Source organism: Hyaena hyaena, unplaced genomic scaffold, assembly GCF_003009895.1.
Source record: "Hyaena hyaena isolate Hyena2069 unplaced genomic scaffold, ASM300989v1 scaffold_29, whole genome shotgun sequence".
Classification (NCBI taxonomy): Eukaryota; Metazoa; Chordata; class Mammalia; order Carnivora; family Hyaenidae; genus Hyaena; species Hyaena hyaena.
In genome coordinates this window covers 5,054,954-5,080,981 of record NW_024080661.1, presented here as the reverse complement: position 1 = coordinate 5,080,981, position 26,028 = coordinate 5,054,954, and the positions used below count along the sequence as shown (strand labels likewise).

The 26,028-nt window shown below is 42.5% G+C and overlaps 2 protein-coding genes across 7 annotated transcripts in view; one reads left to right on the top strand and one right to left on the bottom strand.

Annotated features, from left to right (window-relative positions):
• UTP18 (UTP18 small subunit processome component) overlaps positions 1-18,139 on the bottom strand; it is a 38,021-nt gene extending 19,882 nt beyond the window's left edge. The window contains exons 1-9 of the mRNA XM_039227770.1: positions 17,709-18,139; positions 15,839-15,951; positions 14,694-14,792; positions 11,346-11,413; positions 8,417-8,505; positions 6,633-6,758; positions 6,353-6,527; positions 1,735-1,835; positions 1,416-1,506 (exon numbers count right to left, since the gene is read on the bottom strand). Coding sequence (XP_039083701.1) covers positions 1,416-1,506; positions 1,735-1,835; positions 6,353-6,527; positions 6,633-6,758; positions 8,417-8,505; positions 11,346-11,413; positions 14,694-14,792; positions 15,839-15,951; positions 17,709-18,047 — 1,201 coding nt within the window. The 5' untranslated portion in view covers positions 18,048-18,139. The remainder of the gene's footprint in view (positions 1-1,415; positions 1,507-1,734; positions 1,836-6,352; positions 6,528-6,632; positions 6,759-8,416; positions 8,506-11,345; positions 11,414-14,693; positions 14,793-15,838; positions 15,952-17,708) is intronic.
• Positions 18,140-18,416: 277 nt separating this feature from the next.
• Positions 18,417-26,028, top strand: part of MBTD1 (mbt domain containing 1) — a 66,438-nt gene continuing 58,826 nt past the window's right edge. For 2 of the 6 annotated variants that reach the window (XM_039227764.1, XM_039227768.1), the window contains exons 1-3: positions 18,567-18,803; positions 19,460-19,523; positions 23,638-23,736. The gene's annotated coding sequence lies outside the window, so the exon portion shown is untranslated. Of the gene's footprint in view, positions 18,519-18,566; positions 18,804-19,459; positions 19,524-23,637; positions 23,737-26,028 lie in introns of those variants that run through there. The other 4 variants (XM_039227765.1, XM_039227766.1, XM_039227767.1 and 1 more) reach the window with 3 other exon arrangements.

The following is a 26,028-nucleotide window of genomic DNA, read 5'->3' as shown; positions in this document are numbered from 1 at the left end:
AAAAGAAGCTTTTAAAACTTTTTAATCCAGTTATAAATCAGGCAGACGTACTGTCCGGCCTGGTGACTCCAGTTAATAACACAGTACCACATATTTGAAAGCTACTGAGAGTAGATCTTTAAAGTTCTTGCCACAAGAAAAAAATTGTTGACTATGTGTGGTGACAGATAACTACTTACTGTGATACTCATACTGCAACATATATGTCAAATCATCATGTTGCACACCTGATTTAATGTTATATGTCAATTATACCTCAAAATAAAAAAAAGAAAAAGAAACACAAAAAAACCTAACACTATGTTATCAAGTGCTCCTAGCTGAGGTATAGCAAAAATTCTGCAAAAAAGTCCCACAGAGATTACAGAAGTACTGACGTGGACACTCCGACGTTTCCCCTTACCCAGCAGCACGAGCCACACTGAGATTAGGATGGCCCCTTAGATCATGTGGGAAAGGGAGGGAGAGCCAGAGAAGACACAGGACGACCAGAAAGGCAGAAGAGCGAGAAAGTGCAAGATTAGTCTGTCAAGGATGACAGTTAGCCAACTGCACCACAGAAATGTCAGAGGGTGAGATATAAATTGTTTTCAGTCAATTATGAAGAACATTCAAGACAAGTGAAAAGGTACTGCTGAAAGAAAAAAGGTGATGATTCTAAGCAACTTCCAAAAAGAAACAGTCTGAGAATGTTTTAAAAAAGCATTTTCTTCCCATCTTTCCCCCAAACATGTCAACACATGGTTAAATGGTTAGCCTGTTTTTTTTTTTTTTTTAAGCTTATTGATTTATTTTGAGAGCAACAGAGATGGAGTGCACGTGCACAAGTGGGGAACAGAGAGGGGCAGAGAATCCCAAGCAGGCTCTGCACTGTCAGTGTGAACCAAGAAATCATGACCTGAGCCGAAATTAAGGGTCGGACACTTAACTGACTGAGCCACTTAGGCACCCCAGCCCCTCACTGTTAACATGTTAGCATGTTAAATGTGTAGCCTTCACTATCACTAGTTAGTAAAAAGAAGGCAAATGGGGGGGAGGGCACCTGGGTGGCTCAGTCGGTTAAGCGTCCAACTTCAGCTCAGGTCATGATCTCACCGTTCGTGGGTTCGAGCCCCCCATCAGGCTCTGTGCTGACATATCAGATCCTGGAGCCTGCTTCAGATTCTGTGTCTCCTTCTCTCTGTGCCCCTCCCCTCCTGTGCTTTCACTCTCTCTCTCTCTCTCTCAAAAATAAAAATAAACATTACAAAAAAATTTTTTTTTAAAGAGGACAAAGTAATGACAAATTCTAAAAACAAAAGTTACTTTCTTACTAACATAAAAAAGTCCAAAATCAAGCACTATTTTTGGTTAAATTTGAAATATAAACATACCCAAATCTTCAAAAATGCTTTAGACGATGTCAATTAACCCACCTGAAGACGCATATATTTTCTTACTATCTGAAGAGAATGTGGATGCTGCAACCCTTCCATTAATTTTCATGCTACCAATCAGTTCTTTAGTCTGAAAAAACAACAAACATTACTTATCAAATTGTGAGGAGGTACACAGAAGAATCACGGTGGGAATAAAAACAATCTAGGTCTGTTTTGTTGTACCTATTTGACTTTGGTTTTTTCCCTATAGTCAAAAGTTCTCCCCAAGTCCCACTGTTGCCCTCTGCTGGAGACGATTCAAGACCATCCCGAAACTAACATCTAGAAGAACAGACAACCACCAATAAGCACTCACCTTCATTGACAGCAAATGAAGGTATCCAGCGACACCATTTATCAGCAGGAAGGACCCATCTGGAGAGACTTCAAAGCTCCTCACTATCTTCTCTTTCAAACCTAAGAAAGGGGATAAATCAGTAAGGATTAATAGGATTTTCAGTAACATCTTTCACTGGCAACTGAGAGTTCCTTACCTTTTAAAATAACAATGTGCCTCAATTAAAAAGAAAAAAAAAAGCTAGGCTCAAACTCTGAAAAGTCTGACTCCACACATCAATGAGTATGACCCAGTATAAAGTCATTACAAAGCGCTTACTTTCCTTCTCTGTCTTGGCTAACATTCACCATTTGAACACCAGGCCAGAGATTCAGCTCTCCAAACAACTAACATACCAACTAATTTTCAAATGTACATGGTGACATCTGTAATTAACTAAAAGGATAAACTACACTTGTTTGTCACAAAGCTCATTACCAGAAGAGAAAGACATGGCGAGAGATTGCTAAAACATACTAACATATAAAAACTTGTTGCCCACCTACTAAACATCTCATGATGAAGGAGAGTCTAGTCCTTAATTTTGTGGATCCAAAAAGGAAAGAAAAGAGAAAACCATGAAGGGTCAGTGTATTCAAGGGTCAATCAGCTTCTCAAAATGTGAGTCAGGTAAGGAAACGACATGAGCTAAGTATATAAACCAGAAAGTCAACGTACTTATTTACAAAGGGGCATGTTCGTTTTCCATGCCTAAAACGCTAAGACTGACCATGTAAGAGGCTCTCCGACAAGACTGCTTAGTGAGGAAACTTATTAAAAAACTGCCTAGGGGCGCCTGGGTGGCTTAGTCGGTTAAGCGTCCAACTTTCTCTTAGGTCATGATCTCGCGGTTTGTGGGTTCGAGCCCCACGTCGGGCTCTGTGCTGACTGCCAGCTCAGAGCCTGGAGCCTGTTTCAGATTCTGTGCCTCCCTCTCTCTCTGACCCTCCCCTGCTCATGCTGTCTCTCTCTCTCCTAGAAATAAATAAAAATATTAAAAAAAAAAAACAAAAAAACCTTGCCTAATAAAAAGGATACATTAAGCATAGGTACAACTGGAGGAAGAGAAGCAACTGGCCAGGGGGATGGAGTGGAGTAGACATTTTAAGTCCACTCTTTCCTATGTACTCGATTTTTTTTTTTAATATATTTTTTTAATTTATTTCTAGGAGAGAGAGAGAGAGACAGTGTGAGCAGGGGAGGGTCAGAGAGAGAGGGAGACACAGACTCCGAAACAGGCTCCAGGCTCTGAGCTGGCAGTCAGCACAGAGCCCGACGCGGGGCTCGAACCCACGAACTGCGAGATCATGACCTAAGTGAAAGTCTGACGCTTAACCGACTAAGCCACCCAGGTGCCCCCCTATGTACTCGATTTTTGTACCATTCGAACATACTGGTTGGTCAAAAAGAAAAAAAATTTTAAAAAAATGTTTGGGGCGCCTGGGTGACTCGATTGAGCGTCCAACTCGATTTTGGCTCAGGTCATGAACCTACAGTTGTGGGATTAACCCTCACGTCAGGCTGTATGCTGAGCATGGAGCCTGCTTGAGATTCTCTTTCTCCCTCTGCCCCTCTCACCGGCTCATGCTTTCTCTCTCTCTCTAAAATAAATAAAATGAAAAAAAAAAAAGAAAAGAAGAAAAGATTTTAAGTTGCTAAATTAAAACATTAACCAAATTGCGGGGCGCCTGGGTGACTCAGTCGGTTAAGCATCCGACTTTGGCTCAAGTCATGATCCCGCAGTTCGTGGGTTTGAGCCCCACATCAGGCTCTGTGCTGACAGCTAGCTCAGAGCCTGGAGCCTGTTTCAGATTCTGTATCTCCCTCTCTCTGACCCTCCCCTGTTCACGCTGTCTCTCTTTCAGAAATAAATAAAACATAAAAAAAAATTTTTTTTAAAAAAGGAAACATTAACCAAATTGGGGCCCCTGGATGGCTCAGTTAGTTAAGCATCTGACTTCGGCTCAGGTCATGATCTCATGTCAGGCTCTGTACTGACAACTCAGAATATGGAGCCTGCTTTGGACTCTGTGTCTCATTCTCTCTCTGCCCCTCCCCCACTTGTGCTCTGTTTCTGCCTCTCAAAAATAAATATAAAAAAATTTTTTTAATTTTAAACATTAATCATAATAAGTAAATTTAGAAAAATCTAGTGAAGAGCCCTTGTGCCTCCAGCAGAAAATGCTGGTTAAGGCTGCTCCCACACACCACTTCTATCCTTCTAACAGCCTGTCGGAGAAGGCTTACAGTCCTCCGGGCGGCGTCTCCCACTCTAGTCCCGCCCCACAGGCCGTGCCCTGTAGTCCTTGATGGGAATCAATCCAGACACATATCCAATTGCTGGGGTTACTCCTGCCAGGGATGACCAGCCTCCTTAACTATGAACCTGTTCCTATCTAGGACCGTCTCATCCCCAATTCTGGGCAACGCTTAGGTTCTGACTACAGTATACAGAAAGAGCTGCAAACATAAGGGAAGCACCAGTACACGATGAAACTGGGAAGGAAGCTGGTTCTAGCAGTTTGCGGCTGCGGCTGGGACGCCTGACCCCCAGACCCAATCCTACTGACACAGAGCTGGGCGGAAGACATGCAAGAGGAAACTAAAAAGCCTACAGGTGGGGACCACGTGACCATGGAGGGATACGGACGGCACACGTATCACCAGAGCAACAGGGAACAAAGTTCCCTCACACCATTGCATAGGTGGCTAGAAGACCGTATGCATTTAGCCTAAGTAAGCTTGCTGTTCTGAGGAAATTCAGGAGAGGGGAGTGTTTTCCAGAAGGAAATACCAGACTTATAAACAAATAAGGACAGGTAGTTACTTTAGCAATTAATTGGAAAACTAAGACAGATAACTATATTTTCATCCAAAACTTATAGTATACTAGTTATATGCATGTGGTATTTTATTCTTAACCTCAAAAAGGTGATAATAAAAGCAAATATCAATACTGCAATTGCTTCTTACAAATGGTGAACCTTCCAAATAGAAACCAGATAAAATTTATAATATGGCCTTGAGAAAGAAGATATAATGCCTTAAAGGTGTCAGATATACATCTTTTTACAGATCTGTGAATGAGATTTTTAGGTCAACTAATGAGCAATTGATACGAAAAGGAACAGCCAATTTCCACAGGATGGAAAGTGGACTTTGCTGTGATCTGTCATCAGACAGACTGTATGCTGCTCCTCACAATAGCGGCAGGTACCATTGACTGAGCATTTACCATGTGGCAGATGCTAAATTAGGAGCTTATAAAAAATTATCTCTTGAACAAACTGAAGGTTACAGGGGGCGGGGCGGGGGAGGGGTGATATAGGTGATAGGGATTAAGACATGCACCTGGGAGGAGCACAGGACACTGTATGGAATTGTTGAATCACTGTATTGTACACCTGAAACTAATATAACACAGTATGTTAACTGGAATCAAAATAAAACAAACAAAAAAGAAATTAAAAAATAAAAAATTACCTCTTTTAATACTTAAGACCCTCGACTTCACAGAAAGAGAAAACCAGGCTCAGGTATTACCACACCATACTGCCTATAGTCAAAATGGCTGCCTGACCAACTAATTAAATTCCCAAATCGTTAAATTCCTCATGTGTTTACCTGGAACAAAATCTCTCTCATAACAACTGTCCTTCTAAATGACTCAACAGAAACTGTTTCTGGAATCTGAACTAGTAATCTGGGTTCTCAACATTTTTGTGTGTCACTCTGGTGAAGCATACAGTCCCCCTCTCTAAATAATAGTTGTTCAAAACTTTCATAACTGAAGGAAATGTTAAACTTCACTTATAGGTTGGTGAAAATAAACATGTATTGTTTTTCCCATCTGACTTTGCACGCCCTGAATTCTATCAGAGAATTTTTGAGTCTGTGGACCCCACGTTATAAACCCCATCGGGTTACCGAAACAAATTATCAATTCAAAATTCTTCAGAATGCACCAATTCTGTATTCGTCATTTTTCAAACTGGCATTTAAGACAATGAGTTTGGCGCCTGGGTGGCTCAGTCAGTTAAGCGTCTGACTTCAGCTCAGGTCATGATCTCACAGTTTGGGAGTCCAAGCCCCGTGTCAGGCTTTGTGTTAACAACTCAGAGCCTGGAGCCGGCTTCAGATTCTGTATCTCCCTCTCTCTCTGCCCCTCTCCCCTACTCTCACACTCTTTCTCTCTCTCTCAAAAATAAACATTAAAAAAATTATAATAAAAGACAATGAAAGAGTTGACACATGTATAAGTTTGCATATTCTAACCAGTCAGAGATTTTTCCAATTCTAATGTCCTTAATTTCTTGAGTTAATTTAGTTTTATAGTAAAGGACTGAGAAGAGTGTTCAAAAACCAACCCTACAAAAAGAAATACGTTTAATTTATCATTATCACCATTATCGCCAAGTTATGCTTACTGAAAGAAGAGAAGAGGAAATATTGAGAGGGAAAGATAAATGCCACATCTTAGAAGAAAGTTGGTGGTCAGGTACACACGCCTGCCCACCAGCAGATCCATAGTAAACATCACTAACTACATCTGCCAGGGAAGAGGGGTGATCGGCTGCCTGTTCGACAGAAATCTTACCTCTCACTTGATGCACAGGAATTAACTTGCCAGCCAACATATCATAGACATAAAGAACCTTGCTGTGGATACTTGTGGCTAAAACCTCTTCTCCATTAGCACTAAAACAAGCCTTATAGATCGGAAACTTTTCCAAATAGATGCTCTGGATTTTAGGATTTGTTTTTCCATCAACCTATGAGGAAATGCAAAACATTCCTTTTGGTTATTTCCACAGACTCTGTATCCTGAGAGTCAATAAATACTTCTCACCGGAAGTTCTTCATGTAAAAATGCATACCTGAAACAGCGACACAGCATTATCCAGAGAAGCAACCATCACAACCTGCGCGCGAGGATGGAACTGCACAGACGAGATCTTGGCGGCAGTGGGACGTTCTGCGTTAGCGTGTTGACAATTCTTCATCTGTGGAAAAATAAAGCTGGAATTTTATCAATTCAAACAGGTTAACATTATCTTCTTTAAAGTGTGGAGGGAAAACATTATAACAGAGCTTATAATGTAGAAGCAAGTACACTGGAGTGGTAACCTGAAGACCCCAGCTCTACTACTAACTAGCAAGTGGTTCTACCATACAATATCCATTTTTACCACCTTTCAAATGAGGGGATGAAATCATTACAGTCTTAGAGCACCAGGATATAGTCATTTCCTCATGCTATACCCATATAGGCTAGGAGGCTTTGAATTCCAGGGATATTTTACTTAAAACTGTTACTCTAGCGTCTTCACAATCATGGCACAAAATAAGAGGCACTATGCAATCGTCCCCATGGTTCTATGGTTGGCATGGATAGCTTACGTTCTCCTCTTACCATACATGGTTCCTAGTTTAAAGCAACGATGATCTTGGGGCGCCCAGGTGACTCAGTCAGTTAAGTGTCTGACTCTTGATTTCAGCTCAGGTCATGTTCTTATGGTTCCTGAGTTCAAGCCCTGCATCAAGCTCTGTGCTGTCAGCTTAGGATTCTCTCTCCCCCCCGACCACCCTCTCTGCCCCTCCCCTGCTAGCTCTTTCTCTCAAAATAATTAAACATATTTTAAAAACTCAATTATATAAAAAATAAAGTGATCACTATATGGATGTTTTGTTTGTGACAAATGAAGTTAGATTTTTATGTTAGCTGCATTTTCAGTGGAGGTACATGTACCCTATGAAGAGCTGAATGAACCATCTTCACACTGTGGGGGGAAAACACAATCTCTGTCTCCCAGTGATTTGCCATAAAAGGGTTCCCTCCCTCAACTAAAGCATGCCACTATTTTATAATGGGGAAAAACATCTATGGCGGAGACAGATCTGGTCACTTAACAGATACTTAACTTGAGTGCTGTGTTGGGTAGGCATTCAGTACCGGAATGAACAAGTCAAATACAGTGATGAGTTAGAAAGTAACTAACATGCACCACTTCGGAGGAGCTAGCCAGGAAGGATCTAAGTGTCATCCAACCAGAAAGGTACAAATGGGTTGGCCACTCGCAGTGTTTAAAGAAGAGACACACAGAAAGAAGAGCAAAAGCTGTGAAGCAAGAAAGTACTCGCATGTTCAAGAAACAGAAAGAAGGCCTAGGGAACTCAGGTAGGGAATAAGGGGAAAACTTCTGAGATGAAGTTTCAGATGGAGGCAGATGTGAGATTATGGAGGGCAGTACAGACGTGATAAAGAACTCAGAAGTTTTCAAAAAGCAATGAAAAGTGACAAGACTGAGGTTTTACTTTTAGAAGACCGCCGTGGCTACTACTAAAGAAAGAACAGGAAGAATACAGTGAAGTGAGAAACCAGTCGTGCAGCTACTGCAGGGCATGGGGTAAGAGAGGACAGCAGCAGGAACCAAGCTAGAGCCCGTGCAAATGAAGAGAACCCCAAAAGGAGAAATCAGATACAACAGCCAAAAGATCCCTGGGGATAGAATTTAATTCTTGACCACTTCTGCAAAACAAAATTAAACGACAGCAACACACTTAATCCGACAGATAACACAAACCCATACATTTGTAATCAGGAAGTATACTGGGTTTCAGAGGTAATTAGCGGCAGAGGCCCAACTTCCCTAACTCTCACCTTTAAGATTCCTTTAGGAAGAGAGGTCGATGTGGATATGAAATTCCCAGTCCTTTGCAACAAATCATCTTCATCCTCTTCACTTTCATCTAAGTCAAACAAACCCACAAGGCTGGTCTTTAGAATCAATGAGATGGCCAGTACCTTCCATAAACATCTGTATTTCAAACTTCAACTCCCCCCTCCCCCCACTCCAGCTTCCAACCTCCATCATTTTATTTAAGCTGCAATTTATTAGTAAAACAGCAAAATACATTTGAGGGCGGGGGGATGACAGAGAGTTCAATATATATAGTTAAAATAAAAGCCTGGCTCAGGAATGAAAGATAGACATTCACAGACAGGAACTAAAACAGGATGGAAAAAAATAAAAGTTAAAGTATTTAATTAAAAAACAATTCATAATTAAGGCCAAATTGGCAATAAGGTAGACAGCAGATCTAGCTTAACTCACATGAAAAAGGATTAGCACTTTTCGTTGTATGAGAGGTCAAGGTCAGCAAACTGTGTATCAGAACTTCAAAGACGGCTAACGGCTGCTTTTCTCCTGATGTGTCTGGCAAAGAGAGCCAAGAAGCTGAGCGGTATTTCCAAAACACTCATGGGGATGAGGGCAAAACCAGCACGAGAAGCCCTCTGAGGTTCTGAGGGGAGTCTAGTAAACCACCAGGCTTCAGGCAGGGGCCATACAAGGCCACATACACCAAGGATTAAGGGTGAAATTAAAGAATTATAAGAAAATCCTCCATAAACTGAAACACAGCTTTGAATCCTTACAACCTCTCACTGGAGATGGTGTGGGATTGCTAGTGCCCCTCACCCAGCCTCTACCCAGACACAAAACTACGCATTCTCTGGAGACAGAGATCCTTATCCTCTTATTAAACAATACTATTTTCTTTACACACAGTGTCCAACACTCAATGAAATATAACGAGGTCAATAATGACAATGTAAGGTAATTTGAATGAAAACCTAAGGAATAACAGACAGTCTCCACAGGAGATCTAGATAACAGTTTTTCAGACGTTAACTTTTTTTTTAATGTTTTATTTATTTCTGAGAGAGAGACAGCACGAGCAGGGGAGGGTCAGAGAGAGAGAGAGAGAGAGAGAGAGAGAGACACAGAATCCGAAGCAGGCTCCAGGCTCTGAGCTAGCTGTCAGCACAGACCCCGACGTGGGGCTCAAACTGACAAACCGTGAGATCATGACCTGGGTTGAAGTTGGACACTTAACCGACTGAGCCACTCAGGCGCCCCCAGACATAAACCTTTAAAAGGATATGTTTAGTATGCTCAAGAACAATGAAAGACAAAATTCAGACTTGAACCAGAGAAATAGACTATTAAAAAAAAGAACCAAAAGCAAACTTTAAAACTAAAACATACAGTAGTTAAAATTAAAATTTTATGCGTGTTTTTTAACAATTCATAAAAATTAGATGGAAGGACAATCAGTAGTCTGGAAAATGGATCAGAAAAAATATCCAGACTAAAGTACAGAAGGCAAAAAGGACAAAAAATGCAGGAAGCCCCCCCCCTACAAATTATATTAAAGAAATAAAAACATTTAACATACGTATAATCCCACGTCAAGCTCTGTACTGACAACCAGCTCAGAGCCTGGAGCCTGCTTCAGATTCTGTGTCTCCCTCTCTCTCTGACCCTCCCCTGCTCATGCTGTGTCTCTTTCTTGCTCTCTCTCAGAAATAAATAAAAACATTTAAAAATAAAATAAATAAAATTTTAAAAAGTACTTCTCTTAAGAGAGAGCGTGTGCACAAGTGGGCGACAGTGTGGGGGAGGGTAGTGCAGAGAAAGGGAGAGAGGGAATCTCATGCAGGCTCCACGCTGTCAGTACAGAGGCCAACTCAGGGCTTGAACTGATAAACCGTGAGATCATGACCTGAGCTGCAATCAGAGTCAGACATTCAACCGAATGAAACACCCAGGTGCCCCAAAATTGGAAAAAAATTCTAACAATTAGTTCTTAAAGAGGAAGAAACAGTCCAGTAAAGAGCTCATTATCTGACATGTTGAAGAAGAGACAAAATCTAACAGATGTAGAAAAGATTCTTGTTGTGGATAAAGTCAGGCTACATCACTAAGATTCCTTCGATTCTGAAAGCACCTGGCTGGAAACAAGAACGTAAATTCTGACTTGACAACAGACTGAGTCTTCTAACAGAATCACACAGGAAGCTGCTTCTTTATATGGGCTCCCTGTACTGGAGTATCATGAGGACTGGACGCCGGGGGTGGGAAGGAGGGAGGGAGAGGTGGTGGGAATCCAACTGGAGCTCATCAGAAATCGAGGATGCTAAGGAAAAAGCTCCTACGTTATGTGCGTGGATATACTCTGGACTCCCTAAAGGATTTCCTAAGTCAATTCCAAGTCTAAAATGTGTAACTCCAAGCACACAAATCAAATCTTGGTAAGCCATCCCTATTTGTAATATCTAAATTCAAGGATCCAAAGAGGAGAACGCAGTTATGGTCCATACCAAACTTAAAACCTGGAGTTGAAAAATAGATTTTTACAGAGGGACTAATCATCTGGAGCTGACCTGACATGTGTTCCCTACGTACCCCATTTCCTGGCAGACAGCTAGATTGGCTGCCAGCGTCTTCAGAAGGGGCTCTTTCCTTAATACCATAACGCAATATAGTTCTGTTGAAAATGAAACATCATAAAATTCATCCATTACTGTCCGTACCACAAAGAACATGCAGTTAAGTCTTACGCTACTGCAGAAAGGCTTCCCTCAGAGAAATGGTAGACTTCAAAACCAGACATTTAAAGGGGTTTGAAAAAAAAAAAAAAGACATTGGAAACACCAGGTTTTAACGAGCCCCATGAGAAAGTTCAAATAACAGATCAGGAACAGAGACATATTTACTAACTCAAAAAGAGATATCAATACTCACCATCTGAAGATGTTTTCCGCTTATTAGTCTCTGCCCAAGCAGGTACTCCCCCCATGGCATGCTGGAATCTAAGCAAAAATATAAAAATGAAATTTTGTGCTCACTAATAAATGTTCATAGAGCTTGAGAGATTTAAATGGTATAGATTAGCTTACCCGTGAGAGCGTGTACAGAATCTTTGCCAAGGAAATTATTATCTGTAAGAACAGAAGGGCTACTCACACTATAGTCCCAACTTGCTCATATGAGAAACTTCCGTGAACCTCTACCCATACAAACCAGCTTTGGACATAGGACACCTGGACACGTATTTGTTACTTAATTTTGCCTAATTACAGGGTTGCTCACTTGCTCATATCAATGCATCTCAGATCTTGGGACTAGGTAAGAACTCTGTGTGATTATAAACCAATGCTACAGAAATAGAGTGCTTGACAAAACACACCTGAAAGAAAATGACCAGGTTGGTAAGAATATACAAAACACAATCTCCTATCCTTTGAATAAAACTGGAGCATTTCACGGAAAAAGTAAGCTCGAGAAGCGTGAGAAGCATAGTCTGAAGGGCTGGTTTCTGGAAGACTACAGGGAGTCGTTCCAATTGCTGAATGTGGAAATATAGACAAAGCCACCCAACTCAGCCTACTGGCTATGAACTAGAAAACTAGACAAAATACATGAAACTGTTTTCAGAAACTGGACAACAGGCAACACAGGACCATGATCCCTGAGAAAGGAAATAACAAGGTGAGCTCAGCCATCCCAGGATTTTATCCTGAAGGCAATTTTTTGAGACCCTGGCACAGAACCAATGAGAAAAGGTTAGACTGGAGAGGGGCTAAGACAACCGCAATTTGAGGGGCAGTGGACAACAGAAGAAAAAAAGAAAAAGCTCCAAAAATCTGCACAGGCTTCCACAGACATTTCTGTTGAATACTAAGCTGCACATTCACAGGATGAAACTCCACGGGGTCAGGCAAAGGACTACCATGGAGCTGTAAGCTGCCCAGCACCAGAGAGGAGACACTTGAGTTCCAACCAGGCAAGGGAAGGTCCTTACTGAAAACTCAGGGCATTCAGTAGAGATGGCAGAGAGTTGGAGCTAAACCAGCCCAGAGTAAATGCTACTCTGCAAGAAAGCTAAAAACAAACCCTGAAAGGATCAAACTATCTCCAAGCCAATTAATTATCTGCCAGGACAAATCCATTAAAAGCACTCACCAAGGGCTCACTCAGTCAGTAGAACATGCAACTCTGAACTTGGGGTGGTGAGTTCAAGCCCCACATTAGGGGTAGAGATGACGTAAATAAATACTTTAAAAACATTAAAAAAAAATATGGGGCACTGGGTGGCTCAGTTGGTTCAGCGTCTACTCTTGATATCAGTTCAGCTCATGATCTTACAGTTCATCGGGCTCTGTCTGTGCTGACTGCATGGAGTCTATGATCCTCTCTCTCTGCCCCACTTCTTACTCACTCTCTTTCTCTCCTCAAAATAAGTACACTCACTCATTCAACAATCATTAAAAGCAAAATCCAAAATCCAGATACTGATCAACATCACACTGCTGAAAATGCAATAAAAATTTCTGAACATGCAGAGAAGCAGAAAAGCATGAGCCATAACCATAAGGAAAATCAACCAATAGAAAGATAACAGAAATGAGAGCAGTGACAGAATTAGCAAAGAAGGGCTTTGAAACAGCCAATACAAGTATATTTAAGTATTTAAAGGAATTATAAACGTCAAAAAACCTCAAGTACAAACAAAACAAAAGGTCTCAAGCTGAAAAGACCTTCCCCAAAGCTGAAAAATGTAATATTTAAAATAACAGAGTCACTAAATGGATTTAACAGATTCAAAAGACTATCTACAATGTGATTTCACTTATATGATATTTTGTAAAGGCAAATCTAAGAACAGAAAACAGATCAGTGATTGTCAGGCACTAGAGAATTAAAAGTTGAGGAGAGGGGTGCCTGGGTGGCTTAGTCAGATGAGGGGCTGACTCTTCATTTCAGCTCAGGTCATGATCCCAGGGTCGTGGGATCTAGCTCCGCTTTGGGCTCCACCCTCAGCAGGGAGCGGGTCTATGATTCTCTGTCTGTCCCTCTCCTTAAGTTTCTCTCTGTCCCTCTCCCCTGCTTACACTCTGTCTCTCTCTCTCTAAAATAAAAAAATAGTTTTTAAATAAAAAAGTTGAAGAGAGAGGGTTGACTACAAAGAAATATAAGATACCTCTCTGTGGTGATGGCCATGTTCTGTATCATGATTTCCTATCTTTTTTTTTTTTGTTTTTTTAATATTTTTTATTTATTTCTAGGAGAGAGACAGCATGAGCAGGGGAGGGTCAGAGAGAGAGGGAGTCACAGACTGAAACAGGCTCCAGGCTCTGAGCTGGCAGTCAGCACAGAGCCTGATGCGGGGCTCGAACCCACGAACCGCGAGATCATGACCTAAGTGAAAGTCGGACGCTTAACCGACTAAGCCACCCAGGCGCCCCTATGATTTCCTATCTTAATTGTTATGGTATTTACATGACTATATGTGTTTTAAATTCATACAAAAATACTTTAAAACGGTGAATTTTGCTTTATGTAAGTTACACTTCAATAAGTCTACTTTAAAAAACGAATGATAATGCAATGAACCTGCACTCATATATAAAAAAGTTGCCAATATAAAGAAAAGATTTCATTTTTATTTGTCTAAAAGCTAGCTCTACACCCAAAGTGGGCCTTGAACTCATGACCCTGAGATCAAAAGTCACGTGCTCTACCGACTGAGCCAGCTAGGTGCTCCTAAAAATTTTTAATTTTTAAAATATTTTTGAAGACCTGTAAGTTGGAATTGGAAGAATCAAGATGAAATCATGATTTTAAAATATATGTATATTTCCCAGCTCTGATCAACTAAAAGCCTAGTTTACCATACAGAAATGAATAAGCAAATAAACAATATCATCACTGCTTGTATGTGGGTAGTGGGATTATAAGTTTTTCCAAAATTTTTTGTACTTGTAATCCTTCTCCCTCCAAAAAACTAAAACTTGGGGTGCCTGGGTAGCTTAGTCAGTTAAGTGTCTGATTCTTGATCTCAGCTCAGGTGTTGATCTCAGGGTCATGAGTTCAAACCCCATGTTGGGCTTTACACTGGAGTCTACTTAAAAAAATAAAAATACGAAAACTTAATCCAACAGCAATGCTCTATCTTCAAAAAGGAACTCTAACAACAAAAAAAAGGAATCTCATTACCCAAGGAGCTTTTATAGCCAAAGACTCAGTGAATCCAAATAAATTATTAATTATAATTACATTTTGGTGAATCACATGGAAAAGGACACTTACTCTTCCTTAAGTCTCTTTTGAAGTCTGTCTTTTGAAAGTTTACTTTCACTGGCATTTTTCATCATATCTTTCCGAAACCGATTGTTCTTCATGTCAACCCTGTAAAACACAAAAGAGTACACTTTAAATGACATTTTAACTACCTGTTGCCTTTGATAATTTGAAAACACATTTAACTGAATACAGATGAAGATTTGTAAGGTGTGGAATATCACATACACACGTATTTTTTTTAAAAAGATAAACACACGTAACAGAGAATGCTCTGAAAAATACCAATTAATGACAATGTTTTCTCAATATGAATTAAGTACATATTTCCTACCCAATTGCAAAAGATAAGCATCGTTTGTAAGCATGGAGCAAAATGGACACCTTCAATGGGAAGGTTTGTTGGCAGAACCACATGGTCAGTCTGGCAGTATTTATCAAGAGCCTTACTCATGCGTATGCTCTTTAATTCTAGCTCAAAAAATCTTTCTTCGATAATGAGAAAGCAGAAAAAGATTTATGCAGAAAAATATGTCTCAACATGAATTTAAGGGAAAAATAAGTAACCCTATCTATCTAACAATAACGTCTCGATAAATTATAATTCACAAAATGAGTATACGATATCTATTCTAAAATGTTTACAAACGTTTTTACTTGTTAGGTGGGGAGAAATGCTTGCAAGACAATACGTTCTCATTTATTACTTAAGTATGTATTTTGTGTGCTTTTTTCCTAGCCTTTTGTTTCAGGCATTGTGCTAAGAGCTTCATACATACTATTTCATTTATTCTCAAGAGACTTCTGATATTGTTACCATTATTACCTCCATCCAAAAGAGAAAAGGCAGGTTCCAAACTTGCCCGTGTTGTTAGGAACTGGCCAAATAAGAAGGCAAACTCAAACGTGACACTGTGCTTCCTTGGCTATTCCATACGGCGCACACGAGAAGAAAGCTGGAGAGAGGAATGCCAGCATGTTAACTGGTTCTCTCTCGCTTGTGGGATCACAAATGACCTTGTCTTTTCTCTGCTTTACGGTATTTTTCAAATCTTCACATAATCACAAACTTGTAAAGAAAGCTTCTTTTAATCCTGCAAGTTAATTTTAAAAATACACAGGGGGGATTCTGGAAGAAAAATTCAGCAACCTACATTTCATCATCTTCATCTTCTTCATCCACCCAAACTGGCTTCTTTTGAAATAGAAAATTGTCTTTTGCTTCATTCTCCACCTCTGAGTCACCTGAGTCTTCCTGTACTTGAACCTAGAGAAGACAAAATTGCCCTTGAGCTCTGAGTTTTTCAGCAGACACACACATCTTACAGTTAGATGTCCGGTAAGAATGCTTGGTAGGGCCTCTGATGAAATAATGGGACAGAATGCTCCCACAGCACATGCTGGAGACAGAACAGAAAACGCAGAGATTACAGAACGGCACCATAAGCTGGACAGGCAGGTAGGATGAGAGCACAGACATGCTGAAAGGCAAAGACCAAGTAAGACAAGAACAACAAAAGGTAAACTGACAGAGGAGGAAAGGAGCAGGAAAAGTCCGGGAACTACAGAAATCACAGGACCAGAGACAGACTACCATCAAAAATAACGGGATTGAGGGGCGCCTGGGTGGCTCAGTTGGCTTAAGCATCCGACTCTTGATTTCAGTTCAGGTCATGAGCTCACGGTTTGTGGGATTGAGCCTGGCATCCGGCTCCACAGTTTGTGGGATAGAGCCCAGTGTCCAGCTCCAGACTGACCACACTGAGCCTGTTTGGGATTCTCTCTCTCCCTTTCTGCCCCTCCTCTGCTCATACTAGCTCCCTCAAAGTACACAAACATTAAAAAAAACTTAGAAAGAAAGAAAGCTTACACTTGGCTGTCAAATCTAAACCTAGACCACTGAACACTCCCAGAAGTGAGCTTGAGCTTTCCCAAAGACCACATTAGACACGTTCACTTGCTTTCTCTCTGGTCTATTACCAGCCTATGATCCTTCAAAGCCCAACAAATCCCACCTCACGCACAGTGTCCCTTTTCGGGACTATACAACTGTCCCCACCCCCGCCAGCATTTGTCCAGTAACAGTTCTCTATCTCCCAACTAGTTTTCCACAGCCTCTCCCATGAGCACCCAAAGGAGGTTCTGGCAATCAACTGACCCTGGTCACTCGGCAGTGTCATTTCCCAAACTCAGTATTCTCTGTGAGGCTTTGCTTGGCCATCGTATGTAAAATTTCACAGGCCTCTGCACACAAGCATCTTCCTTTCCCTAACACTTTCATTCTTTTTCTCTTCAGCACGTGTCACGGACTTTTTGCATTTTATCTTCTTCTGATACTAGTACACGTGCTCCAAGACAGCAGAGATTTTTGTCGGGTTTTGGCCGTTGCTACGTCTCCTCCACTGCCTAGAACAATCCTTGGAACTCCCTATCTTGAAAGAAAAACCAGTTATAGCATAAAAGGGATGATTCCAAGAGTGCAAAAAAAAAGTGATTGAAATAAAGGGATAAAGAGATGATAAAAAGAATGAAGAGTTTTCACTGCCAGGAAAAGCACGTGGTCCCCAACATCATTCTCAAAACTTGGCTAGTCAATCACTTGGGAAGCTTTTAAAACGCACACTCCCGGGCCCAGGCCCACGAATTCTGATTCCACAACTCCCGCATCACAGCAAGTCACTGGGGCAAGGGATCGAACGACCACGAGGAAAGAAACGCTGATTTGGAGGCGAGGACAGTGGGGCTGAGCTGCGAAAAACGCTCGCGCCGGCAGTTGGCTAAACGTACGTGTAGAGCGCCTGCTGGATACCAGGCGCAGGGGGCCGTCCCGGGGGCGGAGAAAGACTTTGTCCCCGCCCAGCTGAGACTTCCAGTCTGGCACCGGTCGGCGCCCGCCTTCTCCGGCGCCCGCCGACCTGAGCGCTCCCGGCGCCGCAGGTCGCCCAGGCTCCGCCCCCGGAGGCTCACCGCCCACCGCGCGCCCCGCCCGAGCGCGCCCAGCCCGCGCGCCGCGGCCTCCCTCACCCGCGGGCCCCGCAGACGCCGCAGCAGCGCGTCTTCGTCGTCCTCGACGTCGCCGAACACCAGCTCCTCCAGGCACCGCTCCACGGCCGGCTTGTCCTCCTCCAGCGTCAGGCGGTTCCGCTGCCGGAGCCGTCTCTCCTCCTCCGCCGCGACTGCGATCGCAGCGGCCGCTGTGCTCGGCCGGGCCGGCGGTTTCCGCTGGGATGAAGGAGCAGCCTTTCGGGGCGGCCCGCCCGGCCCTGCTCCGGCTCTCCGGTCCGGCTTCATTCGGCTCTTCCGGTCCGGCCTCACTCCGGTTCTCCGGTCCGGTCTCGTTCGGTTTCTGCGTTCCGGCGGCATCGTTGGGTTTGAGAAGAAACGCAGGCGCTCACGTGGAACCTCGCTGCGCGTGCGCCGAGACGGTTCCCTCTCCGCGGCCGCTGAGGCCCCGCGGGGTCGGAAGGAGCCTGCGCGGCCTGTTAGCACGTGACCGACACTCTCTCCCTACGTAACGCCCACTCCCCTCCCCGACCCCTCCCCGTAGGGGAGTTCCTCCGGGAGGACCAATCTTCCGGGTGGAGGGGGAAGCGGCGTGACTGGAGTGGAAAATTCTTTCCAACACAACTTCGCAGCTGCAACTGATTGAAGGGAGCACAAGAAAGCCAGAGTATAGAGTGGGATGACTGAATGAAACTTCTACTTTTCTTCCTGACTTGGTAACCACTCGACTTCCCACGAGCCGCGGTGGCCTTTCCCACCCCTTCGTCTTGGTACGGCCCTTGGAGTACGGAGCCTGCAGAGGGTCCCACGCTGGAGGAGAGAGAGAGGAGGGTATGTAGGGAAGTGGGCCAATCGGGGCGCGGGTCACGGCGCAGGCGCGCTGGGGAGGGAGGGCTATGCTAATGTTGTTGATATCCTGGGGCCACCCGAGTTAAAGGGGGGAAATCCGGGGGCTGCCGCAGCCGCCACCGGTCTGGGCCCAGCGGGGGCTCCCCTGTAGTCGCCGTAGTCCTGGGGAGAGGCGCCTGCCCCCTGCTCGGGGAGGGGGCGCCGCGGGCCCGGGGAGCACGGACAGCCCCTACCCATGAGGCCCTGATGGAAAACACAAAGGATCTGGTGAGAGCCGAGCGCGGCAGCCGCTTTGTGTGCCAGGTGGGGGGGACGCCTGCAGCTCCCCGACCCCGGGAACCCCTGCAGCTCCCTGACCCCGCTCCCAGGCCTGCTTCTCCATCCCACGCCCCCTCAACCTCCGGAGTCCCCCTCCCCCTGCCGGCCGTTAAACGATTCGGGGTTCCCCTCCCCCCACCCCTCAGCCCCGGACTCGGCGGGGTTCTCTCTACTCCCTTCACTCTTGGGAGGAAAAATTTTAGAAGAAAGTTTTTCTCTGCGTCCCGCCCCCCCTCCCCCTTCAGCCCTGCCTGGTGGGGGGAGGGAAACTGGGTTTGAGACTTTCCCTTTTTTAGCCGTCCAGGGTGGGAGAGTGGAGTCCTCACTTGGCCCCGGGGCGGGGGGTTGGGGGGGGTGAGGGCGCTAGATTGGGGTGCTTTGCGGGGGAAGGTGCCTGTCCCCTCCGGGGCGAGTGCCGCGAGGCATTTCGCACGTGGAGGTGGAAATAGTGAAAGGGGGCGGGGTGGGCACGTGTGGGAGGGAGAGGTGGGAGTGGTGTTTTGGGAAAGCAGCCGCCTGGGCCGCTGGTGTAAAAGGGTCCTAGGTCGATGGGCTTCGGGGACCGTTGCGTTCTCTTTTGTGAAATAAGAATCCTAACGTTTCAGAGTCGGAAGAGACATTAGAGGTCACCCCAAGCAGCCGTCCCCTGTGCAGCCTCTGTGACAAGTGGTAGGTAGCCTGGCCTCTGCCTAAACCCTTCCCAGCACTGACCGCTTCCTGCCGCCCCGGAAAGCCCTTCCGGCTTTCCAGTCGTTCGTACCGTCGTGCGCCTGCCCCTGTTAGACCCTCCAGCCTCGTTCCTGTCCTTGTTCATTCGCTCCCTTTTGTACTTCTCAAATTTTGTCTCACATCCTCCTCACCCACCCACCGCTCATTGGCCTATATTTTGTGCGCCAGGAAGGAACAGCAGGGAAGTGGAGGGAGGAGGGTTTGGGAGATAGCGAGGGCCAGCTGAAAACTTCACTGGGTCATTTTTCAGATGCGCTGGCTTGCGTGGCTGAGGATGGTTGATCTTTTTCTACGGGAAGCCTGGGAATTACAGTCTGGGATTTCATGGCTCTTTTCTCTCTCTCTCACCAATGCATCTTTTTTCTTTTCTTTTCTTTTCTTTTCTTTTTTTGTATTTAGAATTTTCAGCTCCATTCTCTGTATTTCTGCTCTTTCAAAGCCCATTTGCTTGTTGCCTAAATCACCCTCCCTAAGGATTCCTCAGATTGCCTTTGGGGATAGTAGTGATGTTGTTAGAAGCATCTGGTACAGACGTGGTCAGAACCACTTCTCCCCTCCTCCCTTTGACCTATGTCTTCCCTTCCAACGGGGCTTCCTTTCTCTGGGCCCCTCCTTCGCAATGCTCTCATTTCTTTCTTTATCATAATTTCTTGTGCAGTTTTTTAATGAGAGTTGAAATTTTTGGAGCAATTTCATATTTGTTTACAGTTTGCAGTAGCTTTTATATTTCTTACATTCGCACATGCCGTTTATCACTCAGGAGTTGGAGATAGTTCAGTTTCTGCTGTTGTCCGTTAACGGTTTTCTAATGCTGCCCTTCCTTTGGTGAGCTGTGCTGCCCCCAGAAGTAGTGTTGCTCGCATTAGAATCTTCAGGGCACTTAAAAAAAAAAAAAAAAAAAAAAAGAATCTTCAGGGCACTTGTTTTTCCTCTTACTCATACAGTGGAGTGGAGTCAAGACAACATAAAATGTAGAAAAGGAAGGAGTCTGGTCTAAAAACCAGAACTTAAATTTCCTTTTAAACTCCCAGGCTCCTGTTTGAAATGTTGAAACCAACATTTCTCTCTCCCCCTCTCCTGACTTAGAGACTCTTGCTTTGCTCCACCATGCTTACTTAGACTGCTTGTTGTTTTTTATTTATTTACCTCAGCACCAGTGAGTGTTTAGAAAGAAAATAGCTGTCTTTTTTTTTTTTTTCTCCCTACCATCTCCTCTGAATAACAAGTAACTTCTATTTATATAGAACCCATCTCAGGGCTTCTGGGTGCCTTGCAAATTATGGCAAAACTGTCTTGAATAAGTATTTGTTCATAAGTATCTTACATCGGGCCATGTTTTTTTTTAACAATCCAATTTTTAATCTTGGTTTTTAGTTTAATCCAAGTAGTGTTTGACATCTATTTCATCCAACTGTAGTCCCTAGAATTTAACATGGAAATGAATACTAGGTGCTGAAAAAAAGCTGACAGAGCTGTGTAATTCTGTCTTTAAAGTTTTAATTACTATGGAGTCCCAAGTTACTTCCCTGCTTGCTTTAAACATGAACTGTCATGACTTAAATTGACTGACTTCGGACACATTTGCATTCTGAACATACTAGACAGGAACAACTGGTTTTATTTTTAAAGAAGACACTGTTGTATTTTTTTAATGGGTGGTTACATGTTGTTAGTGTCTAAGTCTTCCTGCATTTCAGATCCTTCTAGTCCCTCCAGTTGACTGAAAATATAACATAGTAGTTAAAAGAAGGTAGAGCTGCATGTTACAAGTGAAAACAACATATTAATGTCATAAATAGGAAACCACTAGATTACTGAAAGCCAACAGTGCTCAGTGGTTTGAGTGACCACATTCTAAAATTAGACAAGTACTATTTTTTGGTTGCTCCTTATTTCTCAATTTTCACCTTTAAAACGGTTTGCTGAATAAGATGTAACCTTTTCACATTTATAATTTTAAGGTGAGCCAGTTAAAAGGTAACATTAGTTTCAGAGTTTCAAGTCCCAGGGAAAGATAAAAACATCAAGTCAATAGAAGAGGAAGGAGTTAAAATGGTTAAAGGAAGCTGAGCTATGCCTCCTAACACCAGAGTATTCTTAGCTGTCAGACACTACCTTTAGTTTTATATAAAAAAAATTGCAGATTGGTTTAGATTTAATCCTGATTTTTTAATGACTCCCCCCCCCCCCCCAGTACACATACAAATTTAGACTTTTTCTCTTTTCTTTGCTGGAACCAAGAAGAAAGGGTGGAAAGAAGGAACCGAGAAGCAAGGGTGGGAAAAAATAATAATTCCCATTTGAATAAAGGCTGATTTGAGGCGGGATGAAGTGACACAGTAAGAGGCCTCGCAGGCTAGGTTAGTGTTTCAGTTCTGCTACTGACCAGCCTCATAGCTCTTGTCAGACAAGATCCTGTGTCCCTGTTTGCTCATGCTCACAGTTGAAGGGCTGGTCTCCAATCAGCACTGTCCAGTAGAACTCTGTGCGGTGATAGGAATGTCTTCTACGTGTGCCGTGCAGTATGGCAGCCATTGGCCACATGTGACTGTCGAGCGCTTAAATGGTAACTAGTCCAACAGAAGGACCCGGTGTTTTACCTGGATTTAAGTAGTGTGAATAGCCCCAAGTCTGCCGTGTTGGACATGCGTATATAGAAGAGTGCTTTCCAGGCTTAGCTAGTCATTAAAACCACTTCTTGTGGCTCTTGCAGCCATACAAAACCTTTCTTCTGGTGGTTAGCATTCAGTAGGTCTGCAGTGGCTCCTAGGACACTGTTTTTAATGCATGCCCCAGAAACTTTTTATCAGATTGATTAGGGAATATTTGGATATTGCCGAGCTCCCTTCTAGCTCTCACTGCAGTATTGATAACTTAGAGCGTGGTGTCGTACAGATGAGCCTCTAGACAAAGTTGGCAAACTGGCCAGGCTCTCATAGTGCCGCTTTTGGCCTGTGATCTTAAATTGCTTAACCTCTTCAGTCTTCATCTTTCTCACCTGAATGTGGGCCGAGCTTCAGCGCTACTTCAATCCCAATGTCTCTGTAAACCAGTCAGTGTATAAGAAACTCTAAGGTGTTTTGAATGATAAAGTATTAAGATATCCTCCCAAAATCCCTTTTATTTTTTTTTTCACTCTTACCTATTATTACTGTTATTCTCATGGAACAGATTGTATGCAGTATACTTAACTCAGTAATTTCTTGCTCTCTCAGCTATTTCTTGTTCTCCATAGTTGGCAGTCTGTGTAGGATATGCATAGTAAATCTAAAACTTTTTGTATTTCTGTTGCATAGCATAATGATTTATCTACATTGCTCAATAAATACTGGATGACATATCCTCTTACTGCTTTACTTTTGGACCTCAAACCTTCAGTTAGCTAGTTGCAGATTATTTTTTACACCAAAGAAATAACCCCTAATGTACACAAATGTTTTTAACCCTATTTTAGTTGTATCATTATTAATATCTAATTGTTATTAGTGTTCTGTGATAATATATCTTTTGTACAACCTGCTTTAGATACATTTTCAAAAGATAAACACCAAGAAAATATCCTTTTACATCATTGTTTTTGTGTTTGTTTGGTTTTTTTAAGTTTTTTTAATGTCTATTTTTGGGAGAAAGAGACCAAGCACTAGGAGGGGAGGGGCAGAGAGAGAGAGGGGGAGAGAGGCACAGAATCTGAAGCAGGCTCCGGGCTGTCAGTATAGAGCCCAACACGGGGCTCAAACCCACGAACCGAGATCATGACCCGAGCTGAAGTCTGACGCTCAACCGACTGAGCCACCCAGGCGCCCCTACATCAGTGTTTTTGGGTTGTATCAAATCAACATCATGCTGAATAATCTGTTTAACTTACTTTTTGCTGTATTTACATATTAATGATCTCATTTGATTACTCAAACAGCATTTTTACTACAGTCCCAGCTTGAGTATGGATTTTGTTATTTGTGGTAGAATAGATAGCTGGTAATGAATGATATCAAAGACCCACTTGGCTACTGTGTTTCATACTTAATTTTGACATGGTCATCTTATTTTTAATTAGCTTTTCAGGTTCATACTTAAGGATTCCTAGCTTTCTTCTGAAGAACTGAAAGCCCATTCATGTGAATTATTTTATTAAATCATACATTCTTCCTGTGTGGTAAGTGATGTTTTCCTTATTTAGAAGAGAGAGAAACTGAGACCAAAGTAGTTGTTACATCCAAAGTCTTAAGTGATAGAACCAAAACTTGAACCTAAAAATATAGACATTTGTATTTCTTACTTATCCAAAAAAAAAAAAAAAAAGCTTCCTTTTCACTGTTGGATGTAGAATATTATCCTCTCCTGTTATTCACAGGGTACTTTTCAGTTAAGAAGGTTATTTAGTATGTTATTGGTTTCGGTGTCCTCTTGATTGTATCATTGACATGAATTTATTGTTTCACATTGAACTTGTGGAAAACAGAAACCCAGTAATCCCAAATCCTCACCATTTCTCTTCCTCCTCATAGTAAGCTGAGAAAGAATAAATGCATTTGTTTAGGCCAGTGAATTGTATCACTATGCCAGACCAGCCTTTCATCATGATGGCAGAATGAGGAAAACCAGCAAGAGCTAAATAGCTCTCGAGCGCCTACTGGGTCCAGTTACCATAGATCTCTTAACTCTTTTAGTTTTAACTTTGTGAGTTCACACATACAACTTTCAAATGCAAGGTTTTAGGAAGTTTACACTTAATGACTAAATATAAAACCCAGAAAATTAGGTGGGCTACTGTACCCTATTTGTTTGGATAATGGAGTGTTGATTAACTTACAATGGGTTTATTCATATTGAAATTATGTTGTTACTTAGCTGTATATTTATCTCTGCTTGCATTTAGAATCTCAAATATTTTCTGTAAAATTTTTCCTAGAAAAGTTTTATAATTCTTTTGTAGATTTTTATAGGGAGGAAGGTTTATCAGGGTAACAGTTACAGTACGGAAATGAAATTCTGCTGTGACTTGTCACTCTTCCTTACATTTTGTCACTACAGAAACTTCTTTTTTTATTTTTTCACTACAAAAGTACTACACATCTGTTGTTTAAACAAGGAAAATGGGGACACCTGGGTGGCTCAGTTGGTTGTACCTCTGACTCTTGATTTCGGCTCAGGCCATGATCTCATGGTTGTGGGATTGAGCCCCATGTTGGGCTCCATGCTGAACATGGAGCCTGCTTAAGATTCTCTCTCTCCCTCTGTCCCCTCCCCTCCCTTTAAAAAAAAAAAGAGGAGGAAAAGGAAGATAAAAACCATAGAAAAGTTAATCATCCTCCCTTTCCTCGCTATGTTAATAGTGTAGCTGTTCTTCCAGGGTCTTCCTAAGCACATATATGAACAGACATAGAGCTATCAGTCTGTGTATATACCAGCATACATTGTTTCTTTTAATAAAAATTGAGTCATGCCACTCCTATGTGCAATTTGCTTTTTTCCCCTCAGTATTTTACCTATTAGTACTTATTTCCCTACTGGCGGTTAGATTGCCTCCAGTTTCTCACTATTACATTAGTGCTGCAAGAAACCTCTTTCCACACAGTCTTGTGTCCTTTGAGTATTTCTGAAGGACAGATTCCAAAAAGTAGAATTACATGGTCAAAAGGAATACTGGTGGGTTTTTTTTTTTTAAGACTTAACAAATAATGTCAATATGGCATAAATTTTCCTTCCTATCAAGGGTATATCAGGGCTGTTTCATACATGCATTTGCCAGTGCCAAATATCATCAGTCGCTCCATTTAATCAGCTTAATGAATTTTAAGAAGGTAATTTGCACTTTATAAAAATTGACTTTTACTTTTATAAGAGTAACATGCACTTAATGTGACACCATGGTAAAAATGCCCCCAAAACAGGGTCCTTTACAGCAGTGTCTTTCTCTTCCCAATATAGCTCTCCTTTCACAAGTACTTTTAATTCTTTTACCTTTTTCACCTAGAATCTATTTCCATGATTCTGATTAGGCTTATGTCACTCAGCATATGAATCTTAGATATCTTGATTTCCTCTGTGCTGAGCGAGGAGTTATCCTATATGCCCAAATACCAAATGAGGTTCCCCTACCTGCAGTTGCCCATCACCTTATACTCAAGGTCTTAGACACCAAATGTGATTTTCAGTTTTGTTTTGAAGAGCAGAGTGTTAAAAAAGGCACACTACTGGAAATAGTTTTATTAGATCCTTGTTATCTGTGTTCATGGAAGTTAGCTAACAACAGTAATTAAAGGGAAGAAAGAGAAAGCGGGTTAAAATTTAACAATAGGTTTAAGATTATTTTCTTGACTCATGTTGCTAGTGTTCTCTCAGCTGTATGACCTTGGGCAAACTGCTTAGCCTGTTAGAGCCTCTGCTTCCTCATCTGTAAAATGGGAGTAATAACAGTTATGAGGATTAAATGCATTACTATGCA